At 44.2% G+C, this 18,306-nt stretch overlaps 1 protein-coding gene across 6 annotated transcripts in view; it reads right to left on the bottom strand.

Moving 5' to 3' along the window:
* Positions 1-241: 241 nt before the first annotated feature.
* bcl9l (bcl9 like) overlaps positions 242-18,306 on the bottom strand; it is a 44,283-nt gene continuing 26,218 nt past the window's right edge. For 2 of the 6 annotated variants that reach the window (XM_078245896.1, XM_078245900.1), the window contains exons 2-9: positions 12,261-12,334; positions 11,481-11,893; positions 7,552-7,674; positions 6,972-7,149; positions 6,678-6,789; positions 2,911-5,317; positions 2,562-2,816; positions 242-1,479 (exon numbers count right to left, since the gene is read on the bottom strand). In XM_078245896.1, the coding sequence (XP_078102022.1) occupies positions 287-1,479; positions 2,562-2,816; positions 2,911-5,317; positions 6,678-6,789; positions 6,972-7,149; positions 7,552-7,674; positions 11,481-11,811 (4,599 nt within the window). In that variant the 5' untranslated portion in view covers positions 11,812-11,893; positions 12,261-12,334 and the 3' untranslated portion in view covers positions 242-286. Of the gene's footprint in view, positions 1,480-2,561; positions 2,817-2,910; positions 5,318-6,677; positions 6,790-6,971; positions 7,150-7,551; positions 7,675-11,480; positions 13,102-18,306 lie in introns of those variants that run through there. The other 4 variants (XM_078245902.1, XM_078245897.1, XM_078245899.1 and 1 more) reach the window with 4 other exon arrangements.

The following is an 18,306-nucleotide window of genomic DNA, read 5'->3' as shown; positions in this document are numbered from 1 at the left end:
AACAAATACACACATCTTTGAAATATACATATTTTACAGTATTTTAGGAAATGGCTTCTGATTTGTTATTGAACTTTGTTACAGTGCTTTTAGATGTTCAATTATTTTGAATCAGTTGAAATCCAAAATTTGGAGAGTATCACTGATTTATTGTTTTTACAGTTCCTCTTTTCAAATAACTGGAAGAATAACATTAAAGAAAATATTTGGACACAATGGGAAGGTAACCTAGTGGACACGTTTCTTTTTTTCTTTTTCTTTTTTTTAACAGTTTATGTGAGCTGGATCAGAATGGCATATTGGCCATACCCCCGGGGCCATAGCCAATCGGACTGTCCAGAGACATTCCCCGCTGTCTGAGAGACTGGGGGCCCATCATACCAGACTGTTGGTGGGAAGGGCCCATCATGGGACCCTGAGGGGACATTAGAGGACCCTGGGGACCAAATGGATCCCCTGGCATTGACATGCTTCGCTGCTTAGCCTGCATCATCATAATGTTTTGCTGTGCCATCAGATTGTGTGAGTGCTGCTGGGAGGGCATCATGCCAGGGTATGGACTGGAAGGGTGGTGGAGAAGGCTGTTGGCCATCATGGCTTGCTGTTGCTGGAGTTGCTGCTGGGGCACCATACCTGTCCTTCCCATCATATGTCCAGGAGGGCACATGGGGCCCATGCCCACACCAGAAACCATACCCCTTGCGCCCCCCTGAGGAATGCCCATGTTTTGGCGTAATCCACCGTGTGAAGGGTGGGGTGGCAGCTGCTGTTCAGCCATCATATTCTGGAGGTTTGCTAAGTGGGGGTTAGATGAAGGGCCGCTGCCATGTGGATGCCCAGAAGAAGACAGCTGTTTGAGGAGCTGCTGTGGAGTAGGTTGCTGGGGAAGTGGCCCCTGGTGTGGATTCTGATGGGGCTCACTCTTGGGGAAATACTGAAGAGTGCTACTGGGCTTATCGGAAGGAATGATGCGGGAGAGATCAAACTCAGGGATCCCTGAGTGAGTGGGTCGTATGACTTCGCTTAGATCCGGGCCATCCCCCATGGGCAAAGGGCCAAATGAGTCTGAGGGGTGAGAGGGGCGCTGGTGAGGATGACCTTTTCTAAGCAAGTGTAACTGCTGAGGTGGTAGAATATCTTCATTAGACTGAGAGAAGTGATGCGACATTCCTCCAATGGGCGAGTGCATGGGCCCATGCGGTGGGGGCTGGATGCGAGAAAAGCCTGCCATCTGGTTCTGAGATATGGGCGAAACGTTGCAGGGCCCCATTCCGTCAGGTGCACCTCCTCCCATCATGGCAGAATTCATGGCAGGCATGCCCATGTGGTTTGGGGAAGAAAGCACGGGTCCGGAGGCGTCATGGGGCAGGTGTTGGTGACCTTGGCTTACAATAGCCATGGGGCTTTGTGGATCACTGTGGGGGCCGATGGAGCCCTGGGAGACAAGTATCTGCGAGGTCTGGGGGGTCCCCATGTTTCCTGATGATGAAACGCACACTGTTAACATTTGAAAATGGGCTGACCTTTTTCTCAACCAATTATACTTATGAAAAACGTATATCATATTCATCATAGCATCATTCAATCATATTTTTCAGCAGCACTACTATAATATGAGGGTTGAGGCTGAGGAATCCATGCACATGACATATTGGTTTTGACCAATAGAGTCTTAGATTATTTGTGTTTTTTTCCTTCCTCTGGCTGTCATGTGCTATTGTTATACAGCAGCGGAACTGACTTTGTGCAACAGTCAAAAAAGCCAAATCAAAGCTAGGAGCAATTTGACCGAATTTTCATATTTGTCTTCTGTTGGCTACCGTATAATATCACCTACCAAAGTTTTTTTAATAGGAGAAATTACGCGGCGATAAAGCAATGTCATTTCTTTTGAAATTAAGTCAATTTTTCGAGCTTTCGCACTGCAAATAAAGACGTCAACCAATCACGCGGTGTTGTTTACTTATGATGATCATAATAGGCTGTATGTGGGCTGTATAGATGGCACTCTACAGTCTGTGGCTACACTGCGTAACTGTTAACCATAGGGAATTAAATTCACTCAGAGTATTTGGCTAAAAGGAAAATCGATAAAATAGCTTACAGTAGCTTAGCGTTAGCTTTTCCAGCTTCGGCTTCTCGACCGTATATTGCTTTTTGTATAACTATCATATATATTAATATGAAAAAGTAAAATAAAAACTGTTAAAAAAACAACAGCAAAAGAAAACCTGTCCCAACAGCATGGTAGATTAGCTGGCGTGAATATAGGAACATTTTATTGAACAACTGTTCCAAATTCACATCGCTGCCAGTATGAATAGTTTTGATGCGATTAGTTAGCATTTTCTTGTTGTTTATTCGTCACGCCCCCGGTGTGTAAGGCTTTAAGAATTGAGACACTTTATTTATTAATTCAGTCAGTCAATCTTTCTCTGATGGCCTGGCCGTTTCTACAAAGGACACACTGAACCAGCGCTATTCTACTGCTTCCTCTCTACACACTGCCGAACTGTATGAGGTGTTTTCTGTCAGTGTCACAATGTGTCCCTGTTTCATACCTCCAATGCTGACACCAGATAGAAGAGGTCGATCTGGCAGCATCTCATCGTCTGAAGTGGCAATTGTTTTGATTGCATCATGGTAGAGAGGAGTTGAACTGGGCATGGCATACTTTGACATCTGAGACATGATGAGCGATAAAGGGTTCTGGGATGGAGGGTTATCAGGAGAGGAAGTGAATGGCATACTAGGATTCATAGAGCCTGGCTGGCTAATGGGCGTAGAGTTGGAACTCCTGGGGGGAAGTGATTGGCCTGTAAAGAACGTTAAAAAGAATGGATTAATGTCACAGCAATACAAGGAAGCGCATTAACGATAATCCAACGTCATCTTGGATTTTGAGTGTACCTGTCTCAGTGGAACTACTTCCTCCATTGCCTACTACCTTCCCACTGGTTGGACCGCCGGGACTTGGAAGAGCTGTTTTAGGAGATGCCCACCCTGGGGAGCCCGCAGCCATAGCAGGGGACTTGAGTCGTCCAGGAGAGGCAGACGGAGAGTGCAAGCCAAGGTTGGAAGACCCCATTATCTGGGGAGACTTCATGGAAGTAGAAGGAGTCCCAGTGACAGACGCCGGGGGAAGAGTGGGGTGATGCCCTGCAGAGGAGATCTGTGAGGGGGACTTCAGTCCTGGGGCAGAAGGGGAAGGTAGGAGAGGAGATGGCTCTTGATTGAGGGATGGAGACTTGAGCTGATGAGGACGAGGTACTGAAGGAGAGGTCAGGGGGTTAACATTGATTGATAGGTCAGAGGGGTGCCTGGGACCGAGGTCTACTCCCCTGAGGCCTCCAGTCATCGGCATATGACTAAGCCGCGATGTACCTCCCATTGGATTATGGCCTTGCTGATCAGGCCCAAACATCTCCGGGCCAGGTTGCTGGAGATAGGGCCCTTCCACCTGTCCTCCAGAGAAGGGACCATGATTGGGAAACTGGAAGGGGCCATCAGGTCCTGAAATCATTCCCTTATTTCCTCCTCTTCCATTCTGTGAAGCCCTGATTCGTGAAATCTCTCCAGGGCCAAACATCTCACCTAAAGGCCCCCCTCCTGCAGGACCTCCTCTGAGCTTCTGAGATAGCATCATCTGCTGATGTTGCTGAACATTCATCTGTGGGTTCATGTTCATTGTGAGGCTGCTCCCCAGAGGAGAGTCCACCAGGTCTCTCATCTGAGGACCCCCACCAGGAGAGCCCATCATCTCCCGTGAACCAGGAAAGTCCATAGGATCACCTCGAGAAGAGGGTGGACCCCGGCCCATTCCCAAATTGTGAAAGTCTAGGCCCCCGGGATGATCCATTATTCTCGACCCCAGGTTGCCCTGTTGCTGCCGTTTAGCTAATCTGTCAAGTTCGTACCTGGGAAGCCCCTGCATCTGCCGTTTCTCCATGAGGCGAAACATTTCCTCTTGTGTTATCATATGTTCTGGCTCGCCTTGCAAGTGCTGAGGAGGTCCACCAGGGTAGCAGCCATGAAAGGGACCTCCACCGCCTATGTTGTTGGGCATCTCATCGAGCCAAATCATCCCTGGCCTGGTGGGCCTTTGTGGTCCTAGACCCTCCATTGATAAAACTCCCACTTTGCTGCCAGGAAAACTGCCTCCCCCAGGTGGCCCTCTCTGCATCTGTCCCAGGAACCTTGGGCCGCGGGGTCCCTCTTGGTGCATGTCTATCATTCGTGCATTCCCACCCATTCCTCCTCCCATCATATTGCCAGGACCCCACTGCTGGTCTCCGGGCTTGCTGTGGTAGGGAGGAGGGGGTCCTCTCATCATCATGGGACCTCCGTGCATGCCAATCTCCGTCATCATTCTAAAGTGCTGCGGATGTGTGGGGGGTTGTATGTCCTGTTGCCGTCTCTTCTCTTGGTAGTATTCTTCTTGGAGTTTCCGCCACGCCATTTGCTCTGGGGTCAGCCCTTCTGGTCCAAGTAACGGACCCATGTCGACCCCGGGTGAAGAGAGCTGGTGATGGGGGTGTTGTGGTAGGTTATGGTGAGAGTCCATGTGAGGGCTGTCAAGGGCAGGTCCGGCAAGGGACTGTGTTTGAGAAATGATGGACTGAAGGGGCTCTTCATATTTCTTCATTCCTCCCATCGGAGCCAAGGCTGACGATAGCATATTACCACTACTGCAATTTCCAGAGCTATTAGTACCATTGTCACGTTCCTCGAGAACACCACTCCTATCACTGTTGTTGTTATTATTTAGGTTGGAGGGGTTATTACTAGCACTGTTGTTGGAGCCTCCTGTGTCTCCCGGACCTGCCCCACTGCGCAGAAGCAGCCTCTCTATGTCTCTCAGAGTCTGCAAGGAACGCTCCCTGTGTTCCAGCTGTTCTTTGGAAAGACCGTCCATGTTCCCTGGGCCACTCCTCTGGCCTGTGTCACACTGTAGGTGTGCAGAAAGAATGGAGGGACTCCCCGAGGGAGAAACAGCAGCAACAGAAAGAGACATGCCCCCTGCACCCTCTGTATCTCCAGTTCCTGCGACTGGGCCTACGGGTGTGGCCGTGCTCCCTCCCTCTGACCTATGGGCGACGATGAGGTTATTGCTGGAGGCTCCGCCAGGTCTGGTCTGAGGGGATTCATTATCGGAGTGTCCTGCTGATGATGGTGTCCCTGCAGGATGCAGTGGGCCTCGAACACCAGCAGAGGCTGGGCGCGGAGTTCCACTTTGGGATTTAGGGGTGCCTGTGGGTGGAGAGCTGCTGGAGTTTACCTTATCAGATAGGTTAGGAAGCTTCCCTGATGGGTGGCCCTGTGGCAGACAAAAAGGGGTGGGGGGAAGAAACAATGACATTAGTTATTTCCAGTAGTAGTAGTTGTAGTTATTATATAGTATATAAACTATCAGTGTTGGGTGTAACGCGTTACTTTGTAAGTAACATAACTACTTTTTAGGGTAAAAAGTACTTTAACGCGCTACTACTGAAAATTTGGTAACGAAATGTAGTTCCTTTTTCAATTCGGCGCAACGTTACTTATTTACTTACTTCTGTCCCTGGGACTTACTTACTCCCAGGGACAGATTTGACAGCGACACTGCCTTCTCAGCTGCGTGCTCACAAGCTCCACATGGGACGTGGCAGAGGCTGGTAGCAGAGTAATCATGGGAAGCGAGAAGCAGCCAACGCTAACTTTTGAGAGCGTTTTAAGCTTCGTCAGCTTTTTGCTAGACGCCGCTCTGAGCCAGGCAGGCACAAAGCTGACAACCGCACAGATGGATGCGGTGGAGACCGGCTCATGCATACACACAGCGGACCGCTGTGGACTTGTGTCGGTTGCAAAGATTTCCAGAAAAGAGGCTGCATGTGTCTACGACCACGGACCATCGTGGCTGCGCGACCGGTGCAAGTCGATACAGACATTACATACACTAACACCGTGTAAGGCCGATGACCTGCTGATGTGCAATCAGCCGTCACTCTGTGAGGAGAGAATCCAGCCTGCAGTGTAGTTCAGACACAAAGATAGTTTTTGTATAATTTCACTTCAGTCTCTGCTAGAGACCCCTGCTTTTAAAAGTAACGTAAAAGTAACGAGTAAGTAAAAAGTTACTTTCCATAGGGGGTAACTAAGTAAAGTAACGGATTACTTTTTTAAGAAGTAACTAGTAACGAGCAAACACTACTTTTTAAAAGTAACTTCCCCAACACTGTAAACTATACACCTGCACATTGCACAGACTATATTATTTTTGATATCTTTTTGCTTATGTTAAACAGACATTTTGTATATATATATCTTGTTTTCTGTATTTATTGTTTATTTTATATTAATGTTCAATATGTTTGTTTGTTTATGTGTGCACCAACCACCAAGGCAAACTCCTTGTAAGTGTTACTTACTCGGCAATAAACCCTCTTCGGATTACTGATTTTGATATTGTCTATTATTATTAATTTGCCAAAACAACACATAGTGCACTCCAGTTTCTCAATTTGTTCTACAAGCATTCACAGCGGCCATAACAACTGCTACTGGAAACAGGAACAAGGAGGTTTCTCAGATGAAAATAGCCTCACATTTTAACCTCCCCATATACTTTGCATCTGTGGCCTTTACTGTGCAACAACACTTTTTTACTTCCTTGTGGTTTAACACAAACTTTTGTTTACTTTGCCACTGAGCTGTGGATGTCTGACCTGCTCCAACTTGGTGCGTGAAACATTTTGCTGGTGAAAGAGAAGAATGGAATCGGTCTGTCCTTTCAATACTGCATCTGCAGCACTGTCAAACAGAAAGAGCAATGCATTTAATAATTTAATAATTAAACTGTTCACATCAGTTGCATCATTCAGTGTTAAAAATAAAAAAACAAATGGGTTGGTTGATAAGACAAATAAAATTCAGACATCTCCACTTCTGATGTGAAGGATCACCTGCATGTCAGGCCTGCAAACAGTTCTCACCTGTTGGCTAGGCTGGTTGTGAAAACATACACCACTTGCTGTGAAGGCTGAGGAGGAGGCTCCGTCTTCAGCCCTGGTCCCACTCCACATCCCATGATGGGACCCGCAGGTTCAGACACGGGCCCTGCAGACAGGCGATCAGAGAGCCCTTGGATAGGAGCTGCCAGCCCACGCTCTCCTGAGAAAAATCAGCAGCACGCGGTTTTCATTTGACTACAGTGGTATCCTGGTTTATCATTGTAATACCAGTACATCCGTTTGGCTACAACACTTAAACACTAGATGGAGCTAAAACACATGTAAAGTCCACTCAGTGGAAAGGAATAGTATAGTACTCCAAAAGGACATCCTCTTCCCGTCAGTGTGTGTGCAGGATCTGAAAACGGCTCCAATTAACGGCTTTAACCCGTTGTTTTCAGAGACAATAACATTGAGACGGGGGCAGGGCATTACTACATGGAATTCACGTGGCCTTCAAAGTTGTGGTCCCACTGACACTATTGTTAGTGAGGACTGTGCTACATTCAGACAACAGCAACTGGCAATGTGTTTCCCCCTCTGTGGAGACAGACGGACTCACGGTGGGTCGCAGTGTGTGGCTTGTCTTCGTCCTCCTCTGTGTCAGGTCCAGAGCACCATTCATCTCCACTATATGGCTGTTTCTTCTCCAGAACACAGCGCCGCTTACTGCGCATTACACCCTCTAGAGGATATCACACACATACACACACACACACACACACACACACACACACACAAACACTTAAACAACTATCATAGTATCGTCCCTTTAAAGCAGTGTTTCTCAGATGGGGGAACGTGTACCCCTAGGGGTACTTTGGAGTACTGCAGGGGGTACGTGAAATTTTGTGTGTCAAAAATATGTCCTGCATAATTCCTAAAATAATTATTATACTATAATAATGAATGCATTAAGTGATGGATTCTAAACCTTTGAAATGTAGCATCTACATTTTTTTCAGTTACAAGGTTGTTGTTTAGTAAATCTATCAGTGTCGGCGCTGTATTGTACCTCTCTATATAGACTTTTTTTTTTACCTAAAATGTTTTGCGGCGCTAAGGTCACGGGGTACTTGGCTTAAAAAAAACAATTCAAAAACGGGTACAATATTGAAAAATGTTTGAGAAACACTGCTTTAAAAGGGTATCACCAATGCTATTTTGTTGTAATCATTCCACCACTTATGGTCTTAACCCACCACTGTATTTTACACAGCCAGAAGATAACGTACTACTGTTCTAATGCATTTGGCCTTACTTGCTGGAAGTTATAGAATCAGTCTACAGCTGCTTTGACAAATGTAACAAATCACTTTAAATGTGAACAGGATGTCAAATGGCAGAATCACCTTAAACCCGTGCTCTTTTTGCCTGTGCAAAAAGTGAAACGTGAGTATATTGGCGTTTTTCCATTACATGGTACCTGCTCGACTCGCCTCGACTCTACTCGCCTTTTTTGGTTTTCCATTACGAAAAAAAGTCCCTGGTACCTGCTAACGGGTACGTTTTTTAGTACCACCTCCGTCAAGGTTCCAAGTGAGCTGAGGCGATACCAAAAGGTGACGTGAAAACCTGCCTGACTACTGATTGGTCGGAGAGAATCGTCACTAATCATTGCGTCGTCACTGCCAGCGACAGACGGGGCTGTCCTGAACAAAACTGCCATTTTTAAATAGTTTAGCCAGCGGTGTTTTTTTTTTTGCCGCCTCTAGCTTCTTTTGAAACAAAATTTGTCTTCTGGCAAACAGTCACATGCCGAGAGTCAAAAACAACACACCTAACTGTACGTACACACCGTCGCCGACTTGAGCTTCTAAAGATACCGGAAGTCATTCCTTTTCAAGGGAAGCTGGCTGCAAATCTGTCAGTGTCGCGTTTTGAGTGACCAGAGCGTCAATCAGAAAGTTGAAAGTAGGTCAACTTTATGGTAATGAGCTATGACGCGGTTCAGCGGCAAACGCCGGCAACCAATCGGAATATAGACGTCCTTCGCGCTGGCTGATTCCGGAGAAACATACGATGTAAACTTTCGTTCCTACAAAAACATTAGTTCCGAGAAAAAGGAGGAAAAGCTCATCATCGCCGTTGCTGGGTTCCCTATCGTTTATGATAACTGCGTATAGGTATAATTACCTGCCGGTCACATTGTCTCTAAACAGTCCGCTCACGGTGAAGTCCTGCACGGATCAACAGCTGGCGGCTGCTCGCTCTGCCTGCATTCAGCGGCTAACAGACACCGCTGCGACCAACAACCAATACAAATTCTGTCATTATATATGTAATTTATAAAAGGTTTCTAGTGTCAATGTATTGGCCGTGCAGTGGCTGCTTGTGCTTTTTCCATGATAGAACATAGAACGCTACTACGTCAGAGCAGCCAAAGCGTCAAACAGCTTCCCACGTACTTGTTGACAAGCATCCTTGACAGGGCGGCCAGAGCTTCTTCGCAGCTCAAGTCGGCGGCGGTGTGTACGTACAGTTAGACGTTCTGCGTGTGCACGGCAGTTTCCTGCGGCGTCGCTATGACGACCAGCCACGCTCGCCTCAGGCGGTACTAAATCTGCAATGGAAAATGGAGGACGGGGCACCGCGGCCGAGTCGAGCCGAGCAGGTACCATGTAGTGGAAAAACGCCATATACGGAAATAGCCTGAGCTGACTTGTAAACATGTTTTCTTAGATTAACTAAACATTTCACACGTGAATGATCAAAAATACTCATGAAACACTGCAATCATTTGCAGTTCTGCTCGTCTCTGTATTGCTTCTCTTTTCTTTTCGCAATAAAAAACAAAATGCCACGCACGCTACACACATCTGCAGATGCAACGTTTTGAGAAGCGTGAGCCTTCTTCACATGGTGTCATTATGATTTTGTGGATGCACAAGCTGCTCTGCGCCAATGGGTGCAAAAACAGCTGCAAGAAATACGTAGCAGCATCAACACTGCCAGAAGGTGACCTGAAGAAGAAGAGTCAGAAGTGAACCAACGTCTGACAGCAAATACAACTGTGGGGTTTGGACTCCGAATGGTGACAGGAAAGAAAAGTGCACTGGCAATATCGGTGATTACAGTCACGTATTTAGAGTAGCTCTGTAAACAAGTCAGTGACGATTTCTCAAGTTCATTACTCAACATCTTATCTTAGTGGCAAAAAAAAAAACAACCTATACCTTCCAACAAACACATCAGATGAGCGTGGCTAACCGCAGACTTAAAAGACATGTGGATGTACAGTAAGGAAGGAAGTGTGCAGTGACAATACACAGAAAAGGACAGCAGAGGGGGGGCTGCTACCTTGACACAGAGAGGCAGCATGAAAGAGCTCAACTCTTCTTCTGTGAATGTTGTTGTTACCAGCAGTCACTGGTTAATATCTTAAAAGGAAAGTGTGTGGGTCAAATGGGATTTACCCTCGGAGTGTATCAAAGTGTGTGTGTGTGTGTGTGTGTGTGTGTGTGTGTGTGTGCGGGAAGCCCAGATGAGTTTCACAAAAAATCACATTGTCATCTGCAGTCAAATGGTCACGTAAACACACAAACCCTTAAACCAGCAACAGCAGTGGAAGAAACAAACACTATGTGGGCTCTCCCAGTGGCGTAAAGGCATGACTTTTTTTTTTTTTTTTTTTTTACTTTTTACTCTTGTAAAGATATGCTACTTAACAAAAAACAAAACTTGATAAGTTTTGGAATTTTTTTTCTTCTTTTTCTGGGAGCATAACGACACACAAAACAATGGATGGAATGATTAACGGATCTGAATGCCAATAGGGCTGTGTGTTTTTACTTTGATTTTTTTTCAATTTATTTTTCCTTACTCTCTTATCGTTATATGCGTGTTAAATGCAGTTGTTCAGGTTGTGTTTGTTTGTCGATGTTATTCTACTTATTGTCTCCCTTCTTGTAAAAGAGAGAGACAAGACAAAAAAAATATATATATATATATATATATATATATATATATATATATATATATATATATATATATATAAATAAATAAATATAAATCAACAGCAAACAAATGCAAATCGAACACTTTACACCGAACCACGTGAGCTTAAATATTTACCAAGACACTCACAAAAAGAGCCCACTCACTGCTTTAATAACAAGCTCACCAGGCTCAGTAGGTTCTCACAGCCTCGTGACCGGTCTCGCCCTCCGAGCACTACAGAAAGCCCAGATGCTGTTTCATGTGAGACGTGTCACTGCAGCGCGGGCATAGCACAAACTATCAAAAGCCAGGGGGAAATTCTGACGCGTCACTGAAAGGTCAGGGCATTTCAGCTAGAGAGAAAACAAGTTATTCTGCCCTCTCAGTCCTTGCGTTCACTTCCTGCTGTGGAGGAGGTGAATGCACATGATCTGGTATTTCGGGTAAAGATTTGACTGATAGGAAGGTAAAGGAAGTGAACTTCTGTATACTTGCATCAGAATAGAGTCACAGTGTCTGACACCGTTGCGTCTGTGCGTGTGTGTGCCTTACCTCCTTTGGCATCGGCCTCCAGGGCTGGAGGAACGGCATTTCTGGATTCACCAGAGTCAATGGAGACGCTCCGCTCCCGCTTGGATTTGTTTTTCAACATCCCTCCGACGCCGCTCGCCAATTGGCCGACAGCCTTCAGCCCAGGGTTGCCGGGAGAAACCTGGTTGGTTTTGACTCCATGGCTCCCGGCACCGACGCCCTTTGGACCCAGGTGGCCGGTGGCTCCCTGCTGCTGCTGCTGCTGAGCCTGCTGGGTCACACTGGCTATTTGGGATCGGCTGTCACTGGTGACCTGCTTGCCATGATTGGCCAGTTTATTGTCCGTGTGCATTTGACTGGCTGGTGATTAAGGTGGAGGTCTGGTACGGGGAAAAGCTGTCTGTCAGTGGCGTTCACATTGCTTCCAGGCGACACTGATGGAGAGAGGAAACATCAGGTGCATCAGTGTTACAGACTACATTTCTGCAATTGGCCCAACAGTTAAAAGATACTTTCAGATCATTTCTCTACAAGGACTGATCTGGGAGTAATACAAGCTGACCACTGCACAACACAACACAATTTGTTGTCTTTTAGCAGAATACTGTAAGCAGCAGAACGGAGCACATTTTAATATCGGTTTTATTTATCGCAAGTAATATCGTTATCATGATGTTCAACAACATTATGGCATATTTTCCTCATAGCGTGCAGCCCTATATTGTGCCTATTCTGAGTGGATGATTGACAGCGGGTTCCAGGTTAGGCCTTTAGAGCAAACTTTTCAGCCTGTTCACTCACCTCATCTCAACCAGACGCTCAACTGACACATTGCCATGCTGCTCTCCTGGACGCTTTAGCGACCACACATGGACCTGGGGGACAACGAGAGAGGAATATCATCAGTGGAGCTAGATAGCAACCTTTACAGTCAGCGCTATATGTCAGGGTGTGTGTGTGTGTGTGTGTCCTCAGCATGTGGCTCAACATCAACTCCATCAGCAAAGACGGAACAAAGACAGAAGAAGAGTGATGAGAGAGGCACGGCCAAAGAGACACTGGGAGGTAACTGTTCCTTTAAGGGGACGCGAGCAAAGAGTTTGAGCTGAGGGAGGGACCTGCAGCTCTGAAGAACCAAACACTTTGCAAACCACAAAAACTCCACCACACCTTCCACAACACTGTCTGTAGCAATACATGTCTCTCTCTCTCGCTCTCTCGCTCTCTCTCTCTCTCTCTCACTCACAGAGACTCATTCACTCAGGATTTTGCACTTAAGAGTGTATACACACGCAGGCAAAAACACATTACCTGCTTATTACCGATTTTAGTTTAGGCCCTTTTTAGACAGTGCCAACCCTGTTTGTTTGGGTTTCTCAGCATTTGTTTTTAATGTATTTTAGTCAGTGGTGTAAAGTAACTAACTACATTTACTCAAGTACTGTACTAAAGTACAATTTTGAGATAATTGTACTTTACTTAAAGGTCCCATGACATGCTGCTTTTTGGATGCTTTTATATAGACCTTAGTGGTCCCCTAATACTGTATCTGAAGTCTCTTTTATATACACCTTAGTGGTCCCCTAATACTGTATCTGAAGTCTCTTTTATATACACCTTAGTGGTCCCCTAATACTGTATCTGAAGTCTCTTTTATATAGACCTTAGTGGTCCCCTAATACTGTATCTGAAGTCTCTTTTATATAGACCTTAGTGGTCCCCTAATACTATATGTGAAGTCTCTTTTATATAGACCTTAGTGGTCCCCTAATACTGTATCTGAAGTCTCTTTTATATAGACCTTAGTGGTCCCCTAATACTGTATCTGAAGTCTCTTTTATATAGACCTTAGTGGTCCCCTAATACTGTATCTGAAGTCTCTTTTATATAGGCCTTAGTGGTCCCCTAATACTGTATGTGAAGTCTCTGGTGGAGGGTGGGGGTGTGGCCTTGACCAACTGCCACTTTGCTCGTTTGAAAGCCATGATGTCTCTCTCTTTCTCATGGGTGGGCCAAATTCTCTGGGCGGGCAAAGCAGAGAAAAGGGAGGTAACCTTGCTCCTTATGACCTCATAAGGAGGAGATTCCAGATCGGCCCATCTGAGCTTTCATTTTCTCAAAGACAGAGCAGGATACCCAGGGCTCGGTTTACAACTATCGCCATTTCAAGCCACTGGATGACCATAGGCAGGCTGGTGGGACTCATATTAATGTTAAAAAACCTCATAACATGGACATTTTCATGCCGTGGGACCTTTTAACATCTAGAAACATGCATTTTTAAATACTTGTTTATTATGCTCTATATGTAATATGATTCACTGTGTCTGGATGTATTCATTTATATTTTATGTAACTTTCTACTTCTACTCCGCTACATTTCACAGGGAAATATTGTACTTTTTACTCTACTACTTACTTGGATTCACATGATTAATACACAATATGATCAACAAATGAGATATTATATGTTATTATTATAGATAAGGCAATTAGAATTTACCAGCCTTTACCTGCTCCAACATTAAAATCATACGTGCATTAATCCATCAAATTACAGATTATAATCCAATAATATAACATACATCATTCTGAAAAGGGACATTCTGCATAATGAGTATGTTTACTTTTGGTACTTTAAGTATATTTTTTATGTTATTTTTTTGAGTATTTCAACTCTATGGTATTACTACTTCTACTCGAGTAAATTATCTTCTTCCAGCTCAGAGCTGAGAGCCCAGACGGAGCCTCAGCTCTCACATCTCTTCTAGCTTCACTGGTAATGTTAGAGTAGGGCTGGGCAATATATCGATATTATATCAATATCCATATATATGCGACTAGATATCGGCTTAGATTTTGGATATCGTAATATCGTATGTAACACAAGTGTTGTCTTTTCCTGCTTTTAAAGGCTGCATTACAGTAAAGTGATGTCATTTTCTGAATTTACCAGACTGTTCTAGCTGTTCTGTTATTTGCCTTTACCCACTTAGTCATTGTATCCACATTACTGATGATTATTGATCTAAAAAAATAATTTTGTGAAAGCCCCAATAGTCATCCAGTCAATAGTCTTGCATTGCCAGACCTTCCTTCACAGCGCTGCAGAGGAGGGTCTGGCTAGTCCACACAGCATTCCAGGATGGGAGAAAACCGTGCTCTGGTTTATTGGCATTTCTTTAAACCAATCACAATTGTCTTGGGCGGCGCTAAGCAACCGGAAGGAGCCGCTGCAAAATGGCCTCAGGAAGGAACTTGTTTTGGTGGAAGATGTGTACGTTCAAAGTAGTTTTAGTCGTGCAACAGAAAACTCAGACTAGCTAGCTGTCTGGATTTACCCTGCAGAGATCTGAGGAGCAGTTAAACCTAGTCCTCAGAAATCCACCGGAGTTTAAAATTACAACACAAAGAAAGAGGAAGGCACCGGACAGCCGGGCGACAAGAGCGACATCCGGCAGAATTTTCGGCGGCACCGGAGCAATCCTGGAAGTGGAACGTCGTGGATATAGACTGACCCTACAATATCGTCGTAATATCAACATCGATGTATTTGGTCAAAGAATATTGTGATATTTGATTTTCTCCATATCGCCCAGCCCTATGTTAGAGACAGCCTTAATCCAAGCAGCACTCCAGCTCAACCTTAAGAATGGTGGAGCCTTACCAGCACACGAGGCTTCATTCTGGGTTCAGGTCCATAGCTGCAAGCTGATGCCCTCCTGACACCACCACCTGCCTGTGTCCATAACCCCCAGCTTCTGATTTTAACCTTCACAACCGGGGTGAGCTACTCTACAGTGGCGGAATGCAATCAAGTACATTTACTAAAGTACTGCACTTTAGTCCAAATGTTGAGGTACTTGTACTTTACTTGAGTCTTTTCTTTTCATGCCACGTTCTACTTCTACTCCGCTACATTTCAGAGAGAAATATTGTACTTTTTACTCCACTACATTCATCTGACAGCTTTAGTTACTGGATACTTTACTAACTTAAGATTTTTGCATGCAAAACACATGTAGTTTATAAAATACAATGTTTTATTATAAATGTAACTACCCAAAAACGGCCTACAAGTCCAGCTAAAATAATTATCTGATGAAACGCGTAGCAGTTTGGATCGTTTCCAGTTTCTAAAATGGGAGGATTTTTCTGCATTGAGTACTTTTACTTTAAATAAATTTCCCTGATGATACTTACATACTTTTACTTAAGTAACATTATTAATGCAGGACTTTAACTTGTAACAGAGTATTTTTACAGTGTGATATTAGTACATTTACTTAAGTGAAAAAGATTCGGAATACTTCCTCCACCACTGCCTCGCTGTGCGTCAAAGAAGTTGCATGCAGTCTGCAAACTAGTTGTACACAATTCCTTTTTCGTCAGTATTTGCAGGTCTTAACAAGACCCGTCCACACCTGTTGCTGGTGAACAATAGTTGGCCAAACAGTCATCACAAGCCCGTTCACAAACATCCAGCTGAGATATGCGGCTGACATAATGCAGATCTCGTGTCAACATTTCCACACTGGGGTTCCATATTTGGCCACATGACGCAATGCCACCGCTGCACACGGTGCAGTGAGTCAGGTCAGCTGTCCTGCTCTTGCAGAACCATCTGTACCGCTCACTCACCTTGACAGCTAATGGTAAACACAAAGCTGTAATTAGTCATTAACTAACAGCACAGAAAGGCGCTTGTTGGTCGGCTGGAGGACTTCATCACTCATTAACTCAAAACGGGGACGGTCAGACGTCGCTCCTGTTGACAAAGTGTGACTCACTTGCTTAGTGCGACACAGAGTGGAGGCCGACTAATCATGCGGCGAAGTCACTGACCTTCGAGTGGACAGTTAAGAAAAGATAGGCCTATCTAAAGTGAATACCAGTCTAGTAGATATCAAGGAGACTCGCGGCCATTTCTGCTGCAGTTGATAGGATCAACAGGGGAGAAGCCTGAAGAAGTCTGAATCAGAATTTGAGCTTTATTGGCCAGGTTTGCGTAAACAAACAAGGAATTTGACTCTGGTTAATCTTTGCTCTCAAAGTACAACACTCAACTTAACATATAAAGAATAAAAAACAGAAAGGACAGTAAGAAATATATATATACATACATACATACTGTTAAGTATGCAGTATAACAAGACAATAGTGCAATATCAGTATAGTCTGATAGTTCAGTGCAATGGTAATATATTAATAACAATATTGTAATTGTAAGATTGAAATATACATGAGGTAGATAAGCAGAACAGTGTTGATTGACTTTGTTCAGTGTAAGGGTGGGCGCTATTTCACACAACAGAGTGTCACACAGAGTCACACATAAAAGAACTCTGAAGCAGGTACAAGTCATCTCGGCTCTAGTAAATGTTGGCTCATCCAACATTTTGTAAACCAGGAGATGGGCCTCGCACTACCATTATCTTCACTGCTTGCCGTGTGAATGGAGCCTACATTTAAGGTAATCAGCCACAAGGAACATTCCAGTGACTTTAGCACAGCTAAAGCCTCTTTCAGACTGAGGAACCCCCCTCCCCTCCCCTCTCCATGCAGAAACACACTCAAATACAACCTGTAGCTGCTAAGGACTACTGTCACAAAAGCACTACCAACTATCATACCTATGTGCAATGCCATTTTCATGTGTGTTTTTAATCTTCTTTTTTTTTTTTATTGGTTTTCATTTATTCATTTCCTGCTGCGGCACTGATTTCCACCAACGTAATTTCATTGTGTTCACACAGTGTAGTATTCAGTGACAATAAAGTACCTTAAATCATGAAACCGACTGGATGAGTTTTTACTTGAGAGGGTTTTGAGTGGTTTTGAGTTTCTGTGCAGTGGTAATACACCAATGAATGAACATGATTACAACGAGTCAATCCAAATGTGCCCTTAATCAATAGTGTATTATGTAATGAATGTTTATTCCTTGACCCAGCTAGACAAGGTGATAGCGTGACTAGAAGTTTTTGGTTAGCATATTAATGTTTAACTGAACCGTTAGGCAGTTACAGGTCTCAAACAAAGCAGGCTTCCCTATTCAAGCCAAGAAATTCTATCTGTATAGTGCTGTTTACAGGCCGCAAAAAATATTTGATTTGGAAGAGTCTCAAGAAGATCCAATTTGTGATGCAAAGTCTGGAAAAAAAAAAAAAAAAAAAAAGGTGCTTCAGAACACTTTAGACAGGAGAATACAAGTAATAATAATTTAGAACTGTAACATGGGACAGTCTGGCTTACAACTATAATAATAATAATAATAATAATAATAATAATAACTTCACAGTACAAATGATTAACTTGAGCGAACAAATTAAGAAATCTGAGGGTTGTTCATCTGATGACTATTAATGAAAACACAAAATTGTCACACCAGGATTACACACAGGCCATCTCCATTAAAACTTTATTATGCAACAACTGGTTGCACCGGTGATGCCTTCGGTGTATCATAGTAGAGGGTAAACTACTGTCTTTGAACCTAATTTACTTCAATTTGTGATGATTTGTTTTCACTTTGATATATTTAGGTTTTTTTTTCCTGTTGATCAGCGGGGAAAAAAAAAAAGGCGCATTACATCCACTTTGATTCAATGCTGTAAAACTGAAGGAAAAAAAAAAAAGAACACTGTCAAAGTGCTGTACTGTATATTAAACAGCAGCACAGATACAAACAATCTAACTTGCATGTTCAGCTCTCATCTTTGTTTATAAGAAGCCGTTCAGACACACCTGGTGAACCAACACTAAACTTAATTGGTGTCATCTGCATTCATTACCTCCTGACGTCAACTCGCGCAAGACATTTAACACCTAGGCTTGAGAAATGATT

The sequence above is a fragment of the Sander vitreus genome, chromosome 3, assembly GCF_031162955.1.
Source record: "Sander vitreus isolate 19-12246 chromosome 3, sanVit1, whole genome shotgun sequence".
Classification (NCBI taxonomy): domain Eukaryota; kingdom Metazoa; phylum Chordata; class Actinopteri; order Perciformes; family Percidae; genus Sander; species Sander vitreus.
Note: the sequence above shows the minus strand (reverse complement) of the source record. Positions and strands in the feature narration are given on the sequence as shown.